Source organism: Myotis nattereri, assembly GCF_964212035.1.
Source record: "Myotis nattereri genome assembly, chromosome: 2".
In the NCBI taxonomy this organism is placed as follows: Eukaryota; Metazoa; Chordata; class Mammalia; order Chiroptera; family Vespertilionidae; genus Myotis; species Myotis nattereri.
In genome coordinates, this window is record NC_138076.1 from 109,347,916 (window position 1) to 109,365,971 (window position 18,056).

Consider the following 18,056-nt stretch of genomic DNA (forward strand, 5'->3'; position numbering starts at 1 on the left):
AACGACCCCGCAATGGCCAACAGGTGACATGCTTGCTCACGGACAGGGGGCACTTCTTCCACCACATGACTCCGTCTAGCCTCGGATTGGGGGCCTTTCAGGCTGTTCGGTGTTTCCTCAGTTCCACCCGGCCGGCCGGCAGCAGAAGGTACGCCTTTCCACCGCCCCAAATCTTACGCAGTGCACCCATGGCGCAGGCGCAAGAGGCGGGGCGGAGGCCGCGGATCTCGCGAGGCCAAGGGGTGCAAAAGTTCTCGTGTGAAGGGGCGCGGATGCTTCCGCAAACATGGCGGCAGCGGCAGTGCGGGGCGCTCGACTGGTGGCCTGGGGCGAAAGGCTGCGGCGCGGAGTGGCTGCCGGACCCGTGGCGGCGTCACTGGCCGGCGTCGCGCTGGCAGGAGTGGGAGTGGCGTGGTACCACGGCCTCGTGAATGTGGCCGCGCCACAGGGCCGCCACTCTGTCCTAGCGCAGGTAGGGAAGGGCCCTTTGCGCCGGCCGCCACCGAGCTCCTCCGACGCCCGGCCTGGGACCGTGGGGATGGGGGTGGGGTAAGGTTCGGGCAGCGCGGCGGAAGACCCGACAGGATTGAGTAAGAGCCCCGCCGTGCCCAACTCCACGGACAAACCTCAATAACACAAAATTGGTGGTGATGACAGCCTGTCTTAATGCAGCACTGAATTTGTCTCTGCGAGGCGCCCCCTCCTTCCTCCCTGGTCAGCGAAGTGGTTCGCAGATCCGCAGGTCGTTTTGTCCAGTTACCCTCATCCGGGCGTACCTAAGCTTGTACGACTGCTTCTTTGGTGAAGTTATCTAATAGATGATTTTCATTTAATCGTAAAAATGTCAACCGTAAAAATTAACCGGCTGATAATTTCCAGATTTTATGATCAACTGTATTACATGATCGTAAACCTTCATGCTTCAGTAGAGTGTGAGCACTAAGTAAAAGACATTTCTTCTAAAAACCTCCATGTGTTAAAGGTCAAATTCCCTAGCGTAATATAAAATGTCTACGTAAACATTTGAAAAACTACTTAAATACTTTACGGGCATCTTAATATATTTTTGTGTGGATTTAAGTCACTTTAAAATGTGCAGTTTATTGTATGCCTATTATATTCCTTTTTTTTAGTCTTTATTGTTGAAAGTATTACATATCTTCCCCTTTTTCCCCCCATCAACACCTTCAGCCCACTCCCCCACCCTCGCCCCAGGCCCTCACCACCCCTGTGCGGACTTTTTTTGAATATTAAAAGTATTCTTTTTCTGTTCGTTTGTTAGAGTTACATTAGCTTTTCTCATGAAAAACACCAAGAACAGTTTGATACAACAAAAAAGAGGAAATCAGACCATGTGAGTTAAAATTGTTGGCAAATAACGTCTTTTAATAAATGAAGATGTCACGTAGAGAAAACATGCAAGAACTAACTGTCCTGCATTCTTATACCACTTCTGATCACAGGTAGCAGGATCTATCTTTTAGTGTTTTATGGCATTTTTGTTAATCTGTGTCAAGCAGTTTATTCATCATTGGTTTCTCTACTTGTGTATTCTCAACCCCTTAATTCATCTTAAGATGCTTTGGCCGAAGCCGGTTTGGCTCAGTGGATAGAGTGTCGGCCTGCGGACTGAGGGGTCCCGGGTTCGATTCCGGTCAACCCATGTACCTGGGTTGCGGGCACATCCCCAGTGGGGGATGTGCAGGAGGCAGCTGATCGATGTTTCTAACTCTATCTCTCTCCCTCTGTAAAAAAATCAATAAAATATATTTAAAAAAAAAAAAGATGCTTTGGTTAACCTTCCCAACGGAAACCCTAGAACCTTGATCTACCTAGGATAAAGTCCACATTTTTAAATTTTGTCATTCAGAGCCCTCTAGTCACACTCTGACCTGTCACTACCAGACACACCTTCCAGCCAAAGTGGATTCACCCCTGGCCCCAGAACAAGCAATTTGTAGAGAGATTTCAGTTCATCTGTCTCATTGATTTTTTTCTGCCCCATTTCTAACCTGTCTGTGTTTTCAATTCCTGACATGACATGAAAAACTACACCAGTATGGTAGTTTGAATTCTTCCTAGCTCCCTCCCTTCCTTCAGGCTAGTTAAAGGAATACAGAAAACATTTGATTATCAGTTTTTTTACAGTCTATCGACACATTCTTTACCACCACGGTCAACTTGAAGGTGACTACACATTCCTCTCAACAGCAGTGGTTGAATAAAACAGGGATTGAGAAGCCTGTAGTTTGGAAACTCTCCCTCCATCTCATCAATTCTGATAACACTTTCCAAGGAGGGGCTTGCAGTTCCCCCTTCACAGCTACCACCAGCATGTGCATAGTTGAGAATTACTAACATAGATGTGTACCATCTCTTGGTATAATTTTATTTTATATATTAGTATAGTTATTTTACTTAGTATTGCAAGGTGATAAAATCTTCCTGATATGGATTTATAATAATAGTGGTAATGGCCTTCGTTTTCAATCATCACACTAAGTGACTTTCCCAATAAAAATTGTAGTTTTATATTCATCAGATTCTACACTTTTCTTGATCCCATTGCGACCAACAGCTTGCATTTATGAGGATCAATCAGGACTTAATAGTAGAATTCAAAGTCATGAAACAGCAAATAAATTAGAATTTTCTTTTTTCTTTCTTCCACAATTACTGAAGTACCTACTCTGTGCTAGGCAGCATGCAAAGAATGGGAATTTGAGGCTTCCACTTTCTGGGGAGGGCAATTTTCACACAGTATGCTGTGATAGGGTAGTAAGTGAGACAATGGGAGCCCAATGGAAGTGCATTCAACACAGTCTTGGTTTCCTAGAGCAATGTGAACTGACACCTGTAGATGATTGGGAGTCTGCCAGGCAAAAAGTGTGGGAAGAATATTACAGGCATTAGCTTTGCAGAAATCTAAAGGTAAGGATTTCACTCCATAGAACATGAGCTGTAAAATGTGAGGTTTAGGACAGGTTAAGTGGTGGCAGGCAGGCAGATCATGAAGTGCCCCTTAAGCCATATGACAATCTTTATCTGAGGACAGAAGGGAACTATTTTAGGAGTACTTACCCTTCATGGACTCCAGGGAGTCTATCAACTTAGAAAAAGATTACATTTTTGTTTTCATTGACCTATATTTAACATTTTCTTCAATTATGAATGTATTAATAGTAACCAACTTTGCATCGATAGAAATCTCAGGTATTTTCCATTATAATTGTTACAGATTTCTCAGTATCACTTCTTTGAAATTAGGGTACCTGTATTTTTTAAACCTGCCACCATATGATTATTTAATGCATAAACAATTACATATATTACTATATCACGAATATAAAAGAATGGAGTGCCAAGCTAGAGCTGTGTTTAAAGTGGCTATATTCAGTTTATAATTAGTGTGCCTTTCCTCCAAGCTTCAATCCATCTGTGTTCATATGCATGTTTACAGTTCTAAAGCATTTTCACTGATATGTGAGTAGTGGTTTATTACTTTGCAGAATGTTTCTTAATTTAGATTTGGTTGATGCTGCCTCACTGAGGATTTAGGCTTTTTTTGTTAGGAATAACACTAAACCGTGCTGTGTTCTTTTTAGTGCATGATGTTAGGAGGCACATGATGCAGATTTCTACTGATGATATTAACTTTTATAGTTAAGTAAGATTAGGTATCTGCCAGGTTTCTTAACTGTAAAGTTAATGTATATTTTATACTCATCTATACATATAAAAGCTTAAGCAACCGAAAGACCAGAACAACCAGCCAACCTGCTGGTAGCTGACGCACACTCACCCAGACCTGGCTGCTGGGACCCTGACAGCCCCGAATCTGGTTCACCCACACCTCGGACCCAGACAGGAGGGAGGAGGGAGCCCGATTCCTCGCGGAACTGGCCGTTTGTTAGCTTGCTGCTGGGGCCAACCTTCCACAGTCCCTCCCTCCTGATGGGTGCAGGGGGGTGGGGGGGGTGGCGGTGGCTGGCCAGCCAACCTTCCACAGTCCCTCACCCCGGCAGGCCGGCACCCCCATTGGCCCGATCACCGGCCAGACCAAGGGACCACGCTCGTGCACAAATTCGTGCAATGGGTGTCTAGCTAATAAGTATTTTGGAGGGTGGTATTTTGAGGCTTTGTGGAGTTTACTCTTCTCTACTGTTCATTCATTTATATCTATTTGGACTCATGGATTCTTGTTTTATTCAAAATGTTTCAATTCCTGCCTGTCAAGTTTATGTGGATGCTAGATTTCCCTGTATGTAACCAGTGTTCCAAAAGCTGTGCCCCTTCTTCTAAACCCTTGCCAAAGGAGGAAGAGGAACAAAAGGACTGCAGACAGTGGTTGGTTGGATGGTTGGTTGGTTGGTTTGTTGATCAATCTCAGGGGAAAGCTTTCAGCATAGTAACAAAATGACGGGTAACTTGCCTAGGATATGGTCATTGATAATCTGAAATGTCAAACAAATAAAGGGAAAGAGGGAAGAGGGTACCTGGAAAGCAGCTGGGGAGACAATGCTGTGGGGTTTTTTGCTGTGGGGTTTAATGCTGTGGGAGTTTTTTTCTTTTTTTTCGTGTTTTTTTTTTTTTTAATAAATCTTTATGGTTCAGATTATTACAGTTGTTCCTCTTTTTTCCCCCATAGCTCCCCTCCACCTCGTTCCACCCCACCCCATGCCCTTACTCCCTCCACTGTCCTCGTCCATAGGTGTAAGATTTTTGTCCAGTCTCTTCCCACACCCCCTACACCCCCTCCTCCCCCCAAGAATTGTCAGTCCACTCCCTTTCTATGCCCCTGATTCTATTATATTCACCAGTTTATTCTCTTGATCAGATTTTTTATTCACTTGATTTTTATTTTTATTTTTTAAATATATTTTATTGATTTTTTACAGAGAGGAAGGAAGAGAGATAGAGAGTTAGAAACATTGATGAGAGAGAAACATCGATCAGCTGCCTCCTGCACATCTCCAGGTACATGCCCTTGACCGGAATTGAACCTGGGACCTTTCAGTCCGCAGGCCGACGCTCTATCCACTGAGCCAAACCGGTTTCAGCTCACTTGATTTTTAGATTCACTTGTTAATAGCTAAGTATTTGTTGTTACTTTGTTGTTCATAAATTTTATCTTTACCTTTTTCTTCTTCTTCCTCTTCTTAAAGAATACCCCTCAGCATTTCTTATAATACTGGTTTGGTGGTGATTAACTCCTTTCGCTTTTTCTTATCTGTGAAGCTTTTTATCTGACCTTCAACTCTAAATGATACCTTTGCTGGGTAGAGTAATCTTGGTTGTAGGTTCTTGCTATTCATCACTTTGAATATTTCTTGCCACTCCCTTCTGGTCTCAATAGTTTCTGTCGAAAAATCAGCTGACAGTCATATGGGTACTTTCTTGTGAGTCATGAACTGTTTTTCTCTTGCTGCTTTTAAGGTTCTCTCTTTGTCTTTTGCCCTTGGCATTTTCATTATGATGTCTCTTGGTGTGGGCCTCTTTGGGTTCCTCTTGTTTGGGGTTCTCTGTGCTTCCTGGACTTATAAGTCTATTTCTTTCACCAGGTAGGGGAAGTTTTCTATCATTTCTTTTTTTTTATTTTTTTGTATTAAAATATTACAAAGAGTAGTACATATGTCTCCTTTCCCCCCCCCCCCCTTGACCTTCCCTGTCATTATTTCTTCAAATAGGTGTTCAATATCTTGCTCTCTCTCTTCTTCTGGCACCCCCATAATTCAGATGTTGTTATGCTTGAAGTTGTCCCAGAGGCACCTTACACTATCTTCATGTTTTTGGAATCTTTTTTCTTTTTGCTCTTCTGGTTGGGTGTTTTTTGCTTCCTTGTATTTCAAATCTTTGACTTGATTCTTGGGATCCTCTAGTCTGCTGTTGGAGCTCTGTATAATATTCTTTATTTCAGTCAGTGTATGCTTAATTTCTGACTGGTCCTTTTTCATATTCTTGAGGGTCTTACTAAATTTCTCGGAGGTTTCTAGAAGATTCTTGAGTAACCTTGTAGCCATGATTTTGAACTCTATAACCAGTGGTTTGCTTTCCTCCATTTCTTTCATTTGTGACGTTTCTTTGTCTCCACATTTTGGCTGCTTCCCTGTGTTAATAGAGTGGCCTTGTATGCTAGGTGTCCTATAGGGCCCAGTGGCTCAGCCCCCCCCAATCACCTGAAGTGGACACTCCTGGTGCACCCCTTTGTGGGCTGTGTGCACAGTCTTGTAGTTAAGCCTTGATTGCTGTTGGTATCACTGGGAGGAATTAACCTTCAGGCCAATTGGCTGTGAGGACCAGCTGGGTCTACAATGGAAGAACTGCTGTGCAGGAGACACCCTTATGGGGCAGGACTTGCTTCAGTGGAGCTTTGGTACTCACTGAGTCTGTCCCTTGAGTGTGTCACTTATGGATGTGAAGAGTTGTAATCTGGTATGGTCTCACACTGACCACTGGGTACACTGGCTCTTGGATCTCTAAGGAGGTGCAAAATCAGTCACTGCCTGGGGCCACCCAGCAGGATCTACAGAGAGATCTGCAGATTCCTCCTTTGTTTGAGGTTTGGGATTGCTCAACTGAGGCCAAGCTGTGAAGCAAGGCAGGCTGCTGCTGCTGAGCCTTGGGCCTTCTTTAGGAAACTTTGGAGATCTCTGACCCAACTGCAATTTGTTAGGTTAGGCTGCGAAAGAACAGGCCATTCATATGCAAAAGCTGCTGTGCACAGGATGGGGCAGGGTCTCAGGAAATCAGGGCGGAGCAAACAGCAATAGCTGCCAGTCAGTCCTGCACGGGGAGGTTCCCGCATCTCCATGTCTCACGCCCCCATGCAGGAACAATGATCGTTGAGAGAACCTCTGAGAGAAAGCTGCCCTCGCGTTCCTGTGCCGATGCCAGACAAGTCCAGTTTCTTCCCGTATGAGTCTGGATCCTCAGAGTCTCATCCGGAACTGGAGTTCAGAGCAATTGGGAGCTTGTATCTCCCTCCTGATTGAAAAAAACAACCGCGCACCCAGTTGCCAGCCCGTTTACGCGCGCCTCTGCACCTCCGCACCTCCTACCAGTCTTAATGCACTTTTTTCTTTCCTTCTAGTTGTAGAACTTCCACTCAGCCAGCTTTCCCATGGTTATGGATGATATTTTTTTTTTCTTTTAGTTGTAGTTTTGATGTGGTTGTGAGAGGCAGCAAGTACAGTTGTTTACCTGTGCCGCCATCTTGGTTCTCCCTCTGGGTTTTTTTTCTTAAACTGTATGTAAGTGTGTTTATTTATGCTGACCTTTAATACTGAAAGGATTCTAAGTGGCTTGGAAATATGCTACTGGAAGTACAGTTTTTAAACAGAGAGGAAAATAATAAATACAAGATGAAGCTTTAAAAGAGATTAAAATGTATGCTGTGAAATTCTGTATTATGCTTGATTTTAAACTTAGCAACAAGTTCAAAGAGGAGAACAGGCCAGTTATTTACTTCATAATACAGTTATGCTTTGTAACGATGTTTCTGTGAACAACAGGCTGCAAGTACGATATACCATACAAATGATGTAGTGAGGTGTACCATTTAGGTTTGTGTAAGTGCCTCTGTGATGTTTGCACAACCACAAAATGACAGAACTTATCCCTGTCATTAAGCAGCAAAAACCTTGATATTACTAGTTTAATATGCATAACATATTGCATCATGGCATTGATTAATCATTAAAATTCTAAGAAAACACCAAAGATGGTTTGTTTTTCATTGGTATTATTTATTTATTTCAATTCTTTATTGTTAAAAGTATTACATATGTCTCCTTTTTCTCCCATTTTCTCCCATGATTATAGTCAGTTGCTCAGGAGCATAACTAATTCTGGAATAAAACAGTGTTTTTTTCTGTTTCATAAAGAAAATACTATAGCATCATTATAATAAGTACTAGAGGCCCGGTGCTAGAAATTTGTGCATGGGGGTGGGGGATCCCCTATCAGCCCAGCCTGCACCCTCTCCAATCCGGGACCCCTCGGGGGATGTCCGACTGTCAGTTTGAATGTCCATTTGAATGCCGACTGGTAGTCGGACATCCTCCTCACCATCCAGAACTGCTGGCTCCTTATCTGCCCACCTGCCTGCCTGCTTGATCACCTCTAGATGCCCCCCTGCCAGCCTGGTCGCCCTTCACTGACCCCCCCCCCCCCCGCCGACCAGGTTGCCCCCAACTGCCCCCCCCCCCCAACGGCCTGGTCACCCTACACAGCCTGCTGCTCAGTCATTTGGTCGTTCCTCATTAACCACCCTACTGGTCTGGTCGCCCCACTCAACCTAGTGTTCAGTTGTTTGGACGTCCCTCACTAACCCCCCTGCCAGCCTGGTCATCCCACGCAGCCTGCTGCTCAGTCATTTGGGTGTCCCTCACCCCCCTGCCGGCCTGGTTGCCCCACGCAGCCTGGTGCTCAGTCATTTGGTTGTCCTTCACTAACCCCCCTGCTGGCCTGGTCGCCCCACACAGCCTACTGCTCAGTCGTTTGGGTGTCCCTCACTAACCCCCCTGCCAGCCTTGACGCCAAACTTAGCCTGTAAGGTCATCCATTCAATTGTTTCGGATGTGACGGCCCCTGGCTCTTTATATATATATAGACTAGAGGCCCAGTGCACAAAATTCGTGCACTGGGGGGGGGGGCTGTCCCTCAGCCCAGCCTGCACCCTCTCACAGTCCAGGACCCCTCGCTCCTTACTGCCCACCTGCTCGCTGCTCCTTAGTGCTGCTGCGGAGGCAGGAAAGGCTCATGCCACCACTACTCCACTCGGCAGCCATGAGCCCGGCTTCTGGCTGAGCAGCACTCCCCCTGTGGGAGCGCACTGACCACCAGGGGGCAGCTCCTGCATTGAGTGTCTGCCCCCTGATGGTCAGTGTGCATCATAGCGACCGGTGATACTGGTTGTTCCGCCGTTAGGGTAACAGGCTTTTATTATAAAGATGACAAGAAGTTTCGTATGGCAGTTGTTATAATCTCAAAGTAGGACATTTCCATAACTCAAGAAAAGTATTAGGTAAGTGTGCTTACCATGGCAGCATAGTCACAAGAAAACCCTTCAAGAAGGAGGGAGTCCCCATTTAAGTCTGTGGATGAAAGGAGGAGAACAGAAAATTGAATTTTGGGTGTGCCAATAGGGAAATTGTTGGTGACCCTGACAAGAGGAATTTCAGTGAAATTTAATTGGGATGTGTTGAAGAGAGACTGAAGTAAGGAAGCAAATAAATGAATAGAGATACTTTTTTCTAGAAGTGTTACTGTAAAGGATGTAAAAGACAGTGAGTAGGAGATAAGAGACCAAAGACAGGTTTTGGTTTTTAAGATGTGAGACAATAGAGGACATTTGAATGCTGACAGGATAATGTGATAAAGAGGCAAGAAAATTGTCACAGATCTTGGTGGTGGGTAAGTATAGGTCAAAGTCTTTTAGAAAGGAACTTATATGAAGTCAATACCATTGTACAAAGTTTGGACTTTGATGGTAACAAGTTTTCTTCCTCTGTTGTAATGAGTGAAAGCAGAGGGTGTGGTTAATCCTAAAATCTGGCTATAGACCTAATTCCACTTTCCTTCTATTTAACTTTTTTTAAAAAGAACCTGATTGTGAACAGCTCTAGAAAATTAGGAGATGGAATCAGGACATGGCTGTTGGAGGGATCTGTAATGACACTGCTACTGGAGAAAAGCACATAGAGTGGGAAGAGGGGATGACTTAACAGTTCCTAAAGATGAGAGCTTAGAAACAACAATTGTGATGAATATGGGACCAATTGCCAAAAACTTCTAATGGCTTTCTTTTGGAGGGTTTCTTCAATGTTACTAAAAAGTATTATCTAACAAATTATTTTTAAGAAACCTTGATATTATTAGTTTGATATGCATAACATATTGAATCATGGCATTAATTAATCATTAAAATTCTAAGAAAACACCAAAGGTGGTTTGTTTTTCTTTGATATTATTTATTTCAATTCTTTATTGTTAAAAGTATTACATATGTCTCCTTTTTCTCCCATTAACCTCTCCCCACCCAATCCCACCCCCCCCAGCACAAGCCTTCATCCCCCTGTCTGTGTCCTCTGGTTATACTTACATGCATGCAAACAAGTCCTTTGCTTGATCTTTTATCCCCCTCCTCTCGCCTTCCCCTGCCCTCCCTCTGAGGTTTGACAGTCTGTTCCATGCTTCTGTGTCTCTGGATCTATTTTTGTTCATCAGTTTATGTTGTTCATTATACTCAACAAATAAGTGAGATCATGTGATACTTATCTTTCTTGGACGGCTTATTTCACTTAGCATAATGCTCTCCAGGTCCATCCATGCTGTTGCAAATGGTAAGAGTTCTTTCCTTTTTTAAAGCAGCATAGCATTCCATTGTGTAGAGGTACTACAGTTTTTTAATCCACTCATCTGCTGATAGGCATTTAGGCTGTTAACAAATCTTAACTATTGTAAATTGCACTATTGTGAACATAGGGGTGCATATATTCTTTCTGATTGGTGTTTCTGATTTCTTGGGATATATTCCTAGAAGAGGGATTATTGGGTCAAATGGGAGTTCCATTTTTAATTTTTTTGAGAAAACCCCATACTGTTTTCCACAGTGGCTGCACCAGTCTGCATTCCCACCAGCAATGCACGAGGGTTCCTTTTTCTCCACATCCTCGCCAGCACTTGTTGTTTGTTGATTTGTTGATGATAGCCATTCTGACAGGTGTGAGATGGTACCTCATTGTTCTTTTGATTTGCATCTCTCAGATTATTAGTGATTTTGAGCATGTTTTTTATATGTCTCTTGACCTTCTGTATGTCTTCTTTCAAAAAGTGTCTGTTTAGGTCCTTTGCCCATTTTTTGATTGGATTGTTTATCTTCCTTTTGTTAAGATATATGAGTTCCCTATAAATTTTGGAGATTAAACCCTTATCTGAGATAGCATTGGCAAATATGTTCTCCCATGCAGTGGCCTCTCTTGTTTTGTTGGTTTCTTTTGCTATACAGAAACTTTTTATTTTGATGTAGTCCCATTTGTTTATTTTTCCTTACTTTCCTCTGTCTTAGGAGATGTATCGGTAAAGATACTGCTATGAGATATGTCTGATATTTTGCTGCCTATGGATTCCTCCAAGATTTTTATGGTTCCCCGTCGTACATTTAAGTCTTTTATCCATTTGGGGGGGGGGGGGTGTTTGTTTGTTTATAGTGTAAGTTGGTGATCTAGTTTCATTTTTTTGCAAGTATCTGTCCAATTTTCCCAACACCATTTATTGAAGAGACTATCTTGACTCCATTGAATGCTCCTCCCTCCTTTGTCAAATATTAATTGAGCATAATGGCTTGGGTCAATTTCTGGATTCTCTGTTCTGTTCCATTGGTTTATGCGTCTGTTCTTGTGCCAATACTAGGTAGTTTGAGAACAGTAGCTTTGTAATATAGCTTGATATCTGGTATTGTGATCCCTCCAACATTGTTCTTCTTTCTCAGGATTGCTGTGGCTATTCAGGGTCTTTTTTATTCCATGTGAATTTTTGGAGAGTTTGTTCTAGGTCTGTGAAGTATGCCGTTGGCATTTTAATGGGGATTGCATTGAATCTATAGATCGCTTTGGGTAGTATGGACATTTTAACGATGTTGATTCTACCAATCCATGAACATGTTATATTCTTCCACTTGTTTATATCTTCTTCTGTCTCTTTTTACAACGTTGTGTAGTTTTCTGAGTACAAGTCTTTTACCTCCTTAGTTAAGTTTATTCCTAGGTATCTTAATTTTTTGTTGTTGCAGTGGTAAATGGGATTGTTCTTTAGTTTCTCTTCCTGTGAGTTCATTATTGGTGTATAAAAATGCCATAGCACCCTAACCGATTTGGCTCAGTGGATAGAGCGTCAGCCTGCAGACTCAGGGGTCCCAGGTTCGATTCCACTCAAGGGCATGTACCTTGGTTGCGGGCACATCCCCAGTAGGGAGTGTGCAGGAGGCAGCTGATCGATGATTCTCTCTCATCATTGATGTTTCTCTCTCTCTCTCTCTGAAATCAATAAAAATGTATTTTCCAAAAAAAATCAATTCATATAGTGAAATTGGCATTGCTTTTATTTCAAGTTGTGATTACTTTTGTGAAAAGGGGGAAAAGATACTAATAAGACATTAACAGAGGTTAAACTAGAATGTGTGGGCGTGTACTTCGATCAGGGTATATTTGTGTGCAGTGCATTGGGTTTCATGACAGTACATTTAAAACTGGTATGCCAAGGGCAGTAAACTTTACAGTTATATACACAAGTTTAATAACCAGGAAATGTTGTAAACCTAATGAAGACTAAATCTCTCCTGCAACAGTAAAGCAAGAATGCAAAATCTTTTTTTCTTTTTACATTATTGCCCCAGGTAAAATGCCTTCAAAAAAGATAAGTGATGACAAAGCTTTAATGTTAATAAACCCAAATGGAAGTCAAAAATCAAAGTGTGTAAATGGCTAGGTTATAAAAAGAAAGATGACAAAATTGTACCCTGTAATTAGGTGTAATTTGTGCTTTTGGCATAGCTGTTTGTCCTGCATGAATGAGAGGTTGTCTTTCTTTTTCCTTCCTTGATAATAGAAGTACAGTACATATATATGCTACTGTCAGTCTGGGGGGATGAGGGGAGACAAGAAAGAAAGAAAAACAAATCTGTATATATAAAAGCGTAAGCAATCAGCTGACCAACTGGTAGCTATGATGCACAATGACCATCAGGGGCCAGAAGCTCAATGCAGGAGCTGCTGAGCCACAGCACCTTTTCAGAGTGCCTTCTCACACTCCGGGACCCCTTGCAGGCTGTTGGACTGCCGGGTTTGGCCTAATCCCCACAGGCCAGGCCGAGGGAGCCCCTGCCAAGGGACCCCGCTCACTCCGCATACACCCTTCAAGCCCTGGCGCTGCCCCAGGTGTGGCCGACTGGGGAGAGACCAGGGCATGTCCAGCCCATCTCATCCAGTTCCACCCCACCGGCCACCTTCTAATTAATTTCCTTTCAATGTGCATGAATCCTTGCACCAGGCCTCTAGTCCTATCTAATAAAAGAGAAACATGCTAATTAGCGTACGTCCGCTACCCTTCCCATTGGCTAATCAGCAAGATATGCAAATTAACTGCCAGCCAAGATGGCAGCCAGCAGCCAGGCAGCTTGAAGCTAACATGAGGCTTGCTTGTTTCAGTGATGGAGGAAACCAACGTTCCCCGCCTGCCTTGCCAGCCTCTGAGCTTGCAGTTTGAAACATTGTTACAAATATAGAAGCTAAACAAAACCCCAGAAACCTGCTTTCAGCCCGCCGGGATCTCAGAGCTGGAGTTGATACAAGTTGATACAGTGTTTCGATTATAGAACCCAAACAAACCAGATACCTGCTTTAAGCAGCAGAGGCCTCAGAGCTGGAGCCAGAGCTAAAGCTGGCCCAGAATTAAAAAAAGAAAAAAAGGAGCGGTTGGGAGCTTCAATCACCCACCAGCCTGAAAACAGACCTCAGCCCCTCACCCAGACTGGCCAGGCACCCCAGTGGGGACCCCCACCCTGAAGGGTGTGTGACCAGGTCCAAACAGCCATCATCCCCTCACCCAGGCTGGCCAGGCACCCCAGTGGGGACCCCCACCCTGATCCGGGACACCCTTTAGGGCAAATCAGCCAGCCCCCACCCGTGCACCAGGCCTTTATCCTATATAGTAAAAGGGTAATATGCCTCCCAGCACCGGGATCAGCGGAGCCGCGAGGCTTCCCAACACCGGGATCAGCGGAGCTGAGAGGCCTCCCGGCACCGGCACTGGGATCAGCGTGACAGGGGTCAGCGCCCAAACCCCCTGATCGGCCCTGCTCTCTGTGTGACAGGGTGTGGCGCCCCAACCCCCCCCCCCCACGGGCCCTGCTCTGTGTGTGACGGGGTAGAGCCATAACCTCCCCATCAGCCCTGCCCTGAGTGTGAGAGTGGTGGCGTCCCAACCCCCTGACCGGCCCTGCTTTGTGGGTGATAGAGGGCGGCGCCCCACCCCCCCCTCCACGGGCCCTCCTCTGTGTGTGATGGGGTAGAGCCATAACCTCCCCATCGGCCCTGCCCTGAGTGTGACAGTGGCGGCGCTCTGTGGGTGATAGAGGGTGGCGCCCCAACCCCCTGATCCGCCCTGCTCTGTGCGTGACGGGGGAGCTCCCCAACCCCCTGATGGGCCCTGCTCTGTGTGTGACAGGGTACGGAGCCCCAACCCCCCTGATGGGCCCTGCTCTGTGCGTGACAGGGGGCTGCACCCCAACCCCTTGATTGGCCCTGCTCTGTGCATGACAGGGTACAGAGCCCCAACCCCCCTGATGGGCCCTACTCTGTGCGTGACGGGGCAGCGCCCCAACCCCCTGATTGGCCCTGCTCTGTGTGTGACAGGGGGTGGCACCGCAACCTCCCCATCGACCCTGCCTTGAGTGTGACAGGGGGCAGTGCCCCAACCCCCCAATCGGCCCTACCCTGAGCATGACTGAGGGTGGCATCGCAACCTCCGATCTGCCCTGCTCTGTGCATGGCAGGGGGCGGTGCCCCAACTCCCCAATCGGCCCTGCTCTGAGCCCGACCAGGGGCTGCACCTTGGGATTGGGCCTGCCCTCTGCCACCCGGGAGCAGGCCTAAGCCAGCAGGTCGTTATCTCCCGAGGGGTCCCAGACTGCGAGACTACACAGGCCGGGCTGAGGGACCCTCCCCCCCACCCCCCTGAGTGCACAAATTTTTGTGCACCGGGCCTCTAGTTGTAATATAAAAGCAGAAGCATATTTTAGCCTTTCCTTTTGTAGTTATATTTGTTTGCAATTGTGTTTTCAGCTGAACTCAAGTAAAACTTTGCTGTTCTATAAAACATATGTCCTAGTTGAAAATGTATACAAATTAATGCCTTTGTTCCTCTGAATTTTGGAGTTATATGAGTTACAACATTTCATAAACATATCCTGAGCCACAGTTAATAGCAGTATATGAACTGAAAATTTATAGTGTAAAAACTGGTAAATATTTGATAAACCAATAGCAAATACATTCTCTTAATAACCTGCTTTCCATAAATAAGACTTAAATGTTTCAGATTCTAAGTAATTTTAATATAGAAATAATACTTAATGAACCCTGTTAAGTACAGCATGGTCTATACAGAAAATTTTTTTTGATTAAATCTTTATTGTTCAGATTATTACATTTGTTCCTCTTTTTTCCCCCATAACTCCCCTCCTCCTAGTTCCCGCTCCACCATCCTCCCTCACTCCACACCCACTGTCCTCATCCATAGGTGCACGATTTTTGTCCAGTCTCTTCCCGCATCTCCCACACCCCTTTCCCCCCAAAGAATAGTCAGTCCATTCCCTTTCTATGCCCCTGATTCTATTATGATCACCACATTATTTATTCACTTGATTCTTAGATTCACTTGTTGATAGATGCATGTTTGTTGTTCATAATTTGTATCTTTACTTTTTTCTTCTTCTTCCTCTTCTTAAAGGATACCTTTCAGCATTTCATATAATACTGGTTTGGTGGTGATGAACTCCTTTAGCTTTTCCTTCTCTGTGAAGCTCTTTATCTGACCTTCAGTTCTGAATGATAGCTTTGCTGGGTAGAGTAACCTTGGCTGTAGGTACTTGCTATTCATCACTTTGAATATTTCTTGCCATTCCCCTCTGGCCTGCAAAGTTTCTGTTGAGAAATCAGCTGACAGTCGTATGGGTATTCCCTTGTAGATAACTGAGTTTCTTTCTCTTGCTGCTTTTAAGATTCTCTCTTTGTCTTTTGCTCTTGGCATTTTAATTATGATGTGTCTTGGTGTGGTCCTCTTTGGATTCCTTTTGTTTGGGGTTCTCTGCGCTTCCTGGACCTGTAAGTCTATTTCTTTCACCAGGTGGGGGAAGTTTTCTGTCATTATTTCTTCAAATAGGTTTTCAATATCTTGCTCTCTCTCATCTTCTGGCACCCCTATAATTCTGATTTTGGTACGCTTGAAGCTGTCCCAGAGGCTCCTTACACTGTCTTCGTATTTTCGGATTCTTTTTTCATTTTGCTTTTCCGGTTGGGTGTTTTTTGCTTCTTCGCATTTCAAATCTTTGACTTGATTCTTGCGCTCCTCTGGTCTGCTGTTGGGTGTCTGTACAATATTCTTTATTTCAGTCAGTGTATGCTTAATTTCTAGTTGGTTCTTTATCACAACATCGAGGGTCTCATTAGATTTCTTGAGGATCTCACTACATTTATCGGCGGCTTCTAGACAGTTCTTGAGAGACCTTAAAAGTGTGGTTTTGAGCTCTATATCTTCCATTTCTGACATTTGCGTCCTGTTTCTTTGTCTCCGCATTTTTTTATCTTTTCTTGGTGCACCCCCTAGTGGTCTTTGTGCGCAGTCTTGTTGTAGTTAAGCCTTGATTTTTGTCAGCAATACCGGGGGTGATTTGACCTCCAGGCTAACTGGCTATGAGAGTCCCTATACAGAAAATTTTTATTGACATCTATGAAAGTTCCACTAATGTGTGGTGTGTGGAATAAAAGTTATGATTACTATTAAGAAATATGACCTTACAAAATTTTAATTTTACCTACATGTATAAGGTGTGGTTTATGTGTTATGTACTACAAACTCTATACCTTACGTGTTTCTTATTATATATCACTAAATGCCCAGTGCATGGATTCGTGCAGCGCTGGTGTCCCTCAGCTTGGCCTGTGGGGATGGGGCCAAAACCAGCTCTCTGACATTCCCCGAGGGGTCCTGGATTGCGAGAGAGCAGTTCTTGGGTGATGCACCCCGGAATCGGGCTCCCTCAAATTGTTCTAGATACTAAAGCAGCATATGATTGCCCTAGCCAGTTTGGCTCAGTGGATAGAGTGTTGGCCTGCAGACCAAAGGGTCCCAGGTTCCATTCCTGTCAAGGGCACATACCTTGGTTGCAGGCTCCTCCCCAGCCCAGGCCCTGGTCGGGGCTGGTGCAGGAGGCAGCCAATCGATGTGTTTCACTCACATCAATGTTTCTCTCTGTCTTTCCCTCTCTTCTATTCTCCCTAAAAATCAATGGAAAAATATCCTTGGGTGAGAATTAACAAAAAAATAAAAATAAAGCAACATATGATTAACTTAGTATGTCTGCCATTTGGAAATATGAAGTCATTTTTCTCATTTGCTGATATATACAATTAGAAGATTATATTGAAAAAAAGATTATACTGATAAGAATTTATATGATTTCTATGTTTTGTGTGTTTCCTGTGTCAATGCCAAGAAATTAAAGCACACTATTAAGTGTTTTAAAGACAAAATATTTTTCTATTTAATTTGATCATAATTGTCTATTTAAGAGCCCCTGTATCCTTGCTCTCCAGTTTCTTCTCACCCATATTTCTCTTTAGTTATTTCTCTATTTAAAAGATGTATATATTATGCTTAGTGTGATGACTGCTTTCTTACAGAGAGAAGGGCCTAGTGTGGGGAAGTGGCTTTATGGCCACTTCAGAGAAAAGATACAGTGAAAAGTCAAAACTGTGCCGATATACATATAGATTTATTAAGACCAAGCTTTTATTTGGTAATTTTATACAGTAAATATGTTCTTTAGCACTTTGCTTTATTCTGGTTAGACAGCAGTTGTATATTCTTTATTTTAATTAATCTGCTTTAGTTGGTAGAAAATGCAAGACATTTTTAAAGGACCTGGAATTTGTAAATTTCTCATTTTATACTTTGTCCTGTTGGAGAAACTTTTTTTTTCTTTTAAATTTTAAGAGACCTCTATGGCCATATACTGATAATGGATTAAATCTGATACTCATCTCAGTTATTTAAGTTAACTATGTACACTAATATGGGTAGTACTTAAAATTGGAGTGTTTTATTTTACTAATCATTTTATCATAGCACTGTATTTTATCATGTTTTCACTCAGATTTGCTGTTCATCTTTGTCACTTAACCTTTGAATATGTTATGAATCTATTTGAGAATGTGGTAAAAGTTACATAGTCTCTCCCAATAGGTGCATACACATATTTTCTTTCACTTGTAATTTCA

General features: G+C 43.7%; 1 protein-coding gene across 3 annotated transcripts in view; it reads left to right on the top strand.

Moving 5' to 3' along the window:
• The first annotated feature begins 262 nt into the window (after positions 1 to 262).
• The window catches only part of MICU2 (mitochondrial calcium uptake 2), a 115,588-nt gene continuing 97,794 nt past the window's right edge, over positions 263 to 18,056 (top strand). For 2 of the 3 annotated variants that reach the window (XM_081083536.1, XM_081083537.1), the window contains exon 1: positions 263 to 472. In XM_081083536.1, coding sequence (XP_080939662.1) covers positions 287 to 472 — 186 coding nt within the window. In that variant the 5' untranslated portion in view covers positions 263 to 286. The remainder of the gene's footprint in view (positions 473 to 18,056) is intronic. The other variant, XM_081083538.1, reaches the window with a different exon arrangement.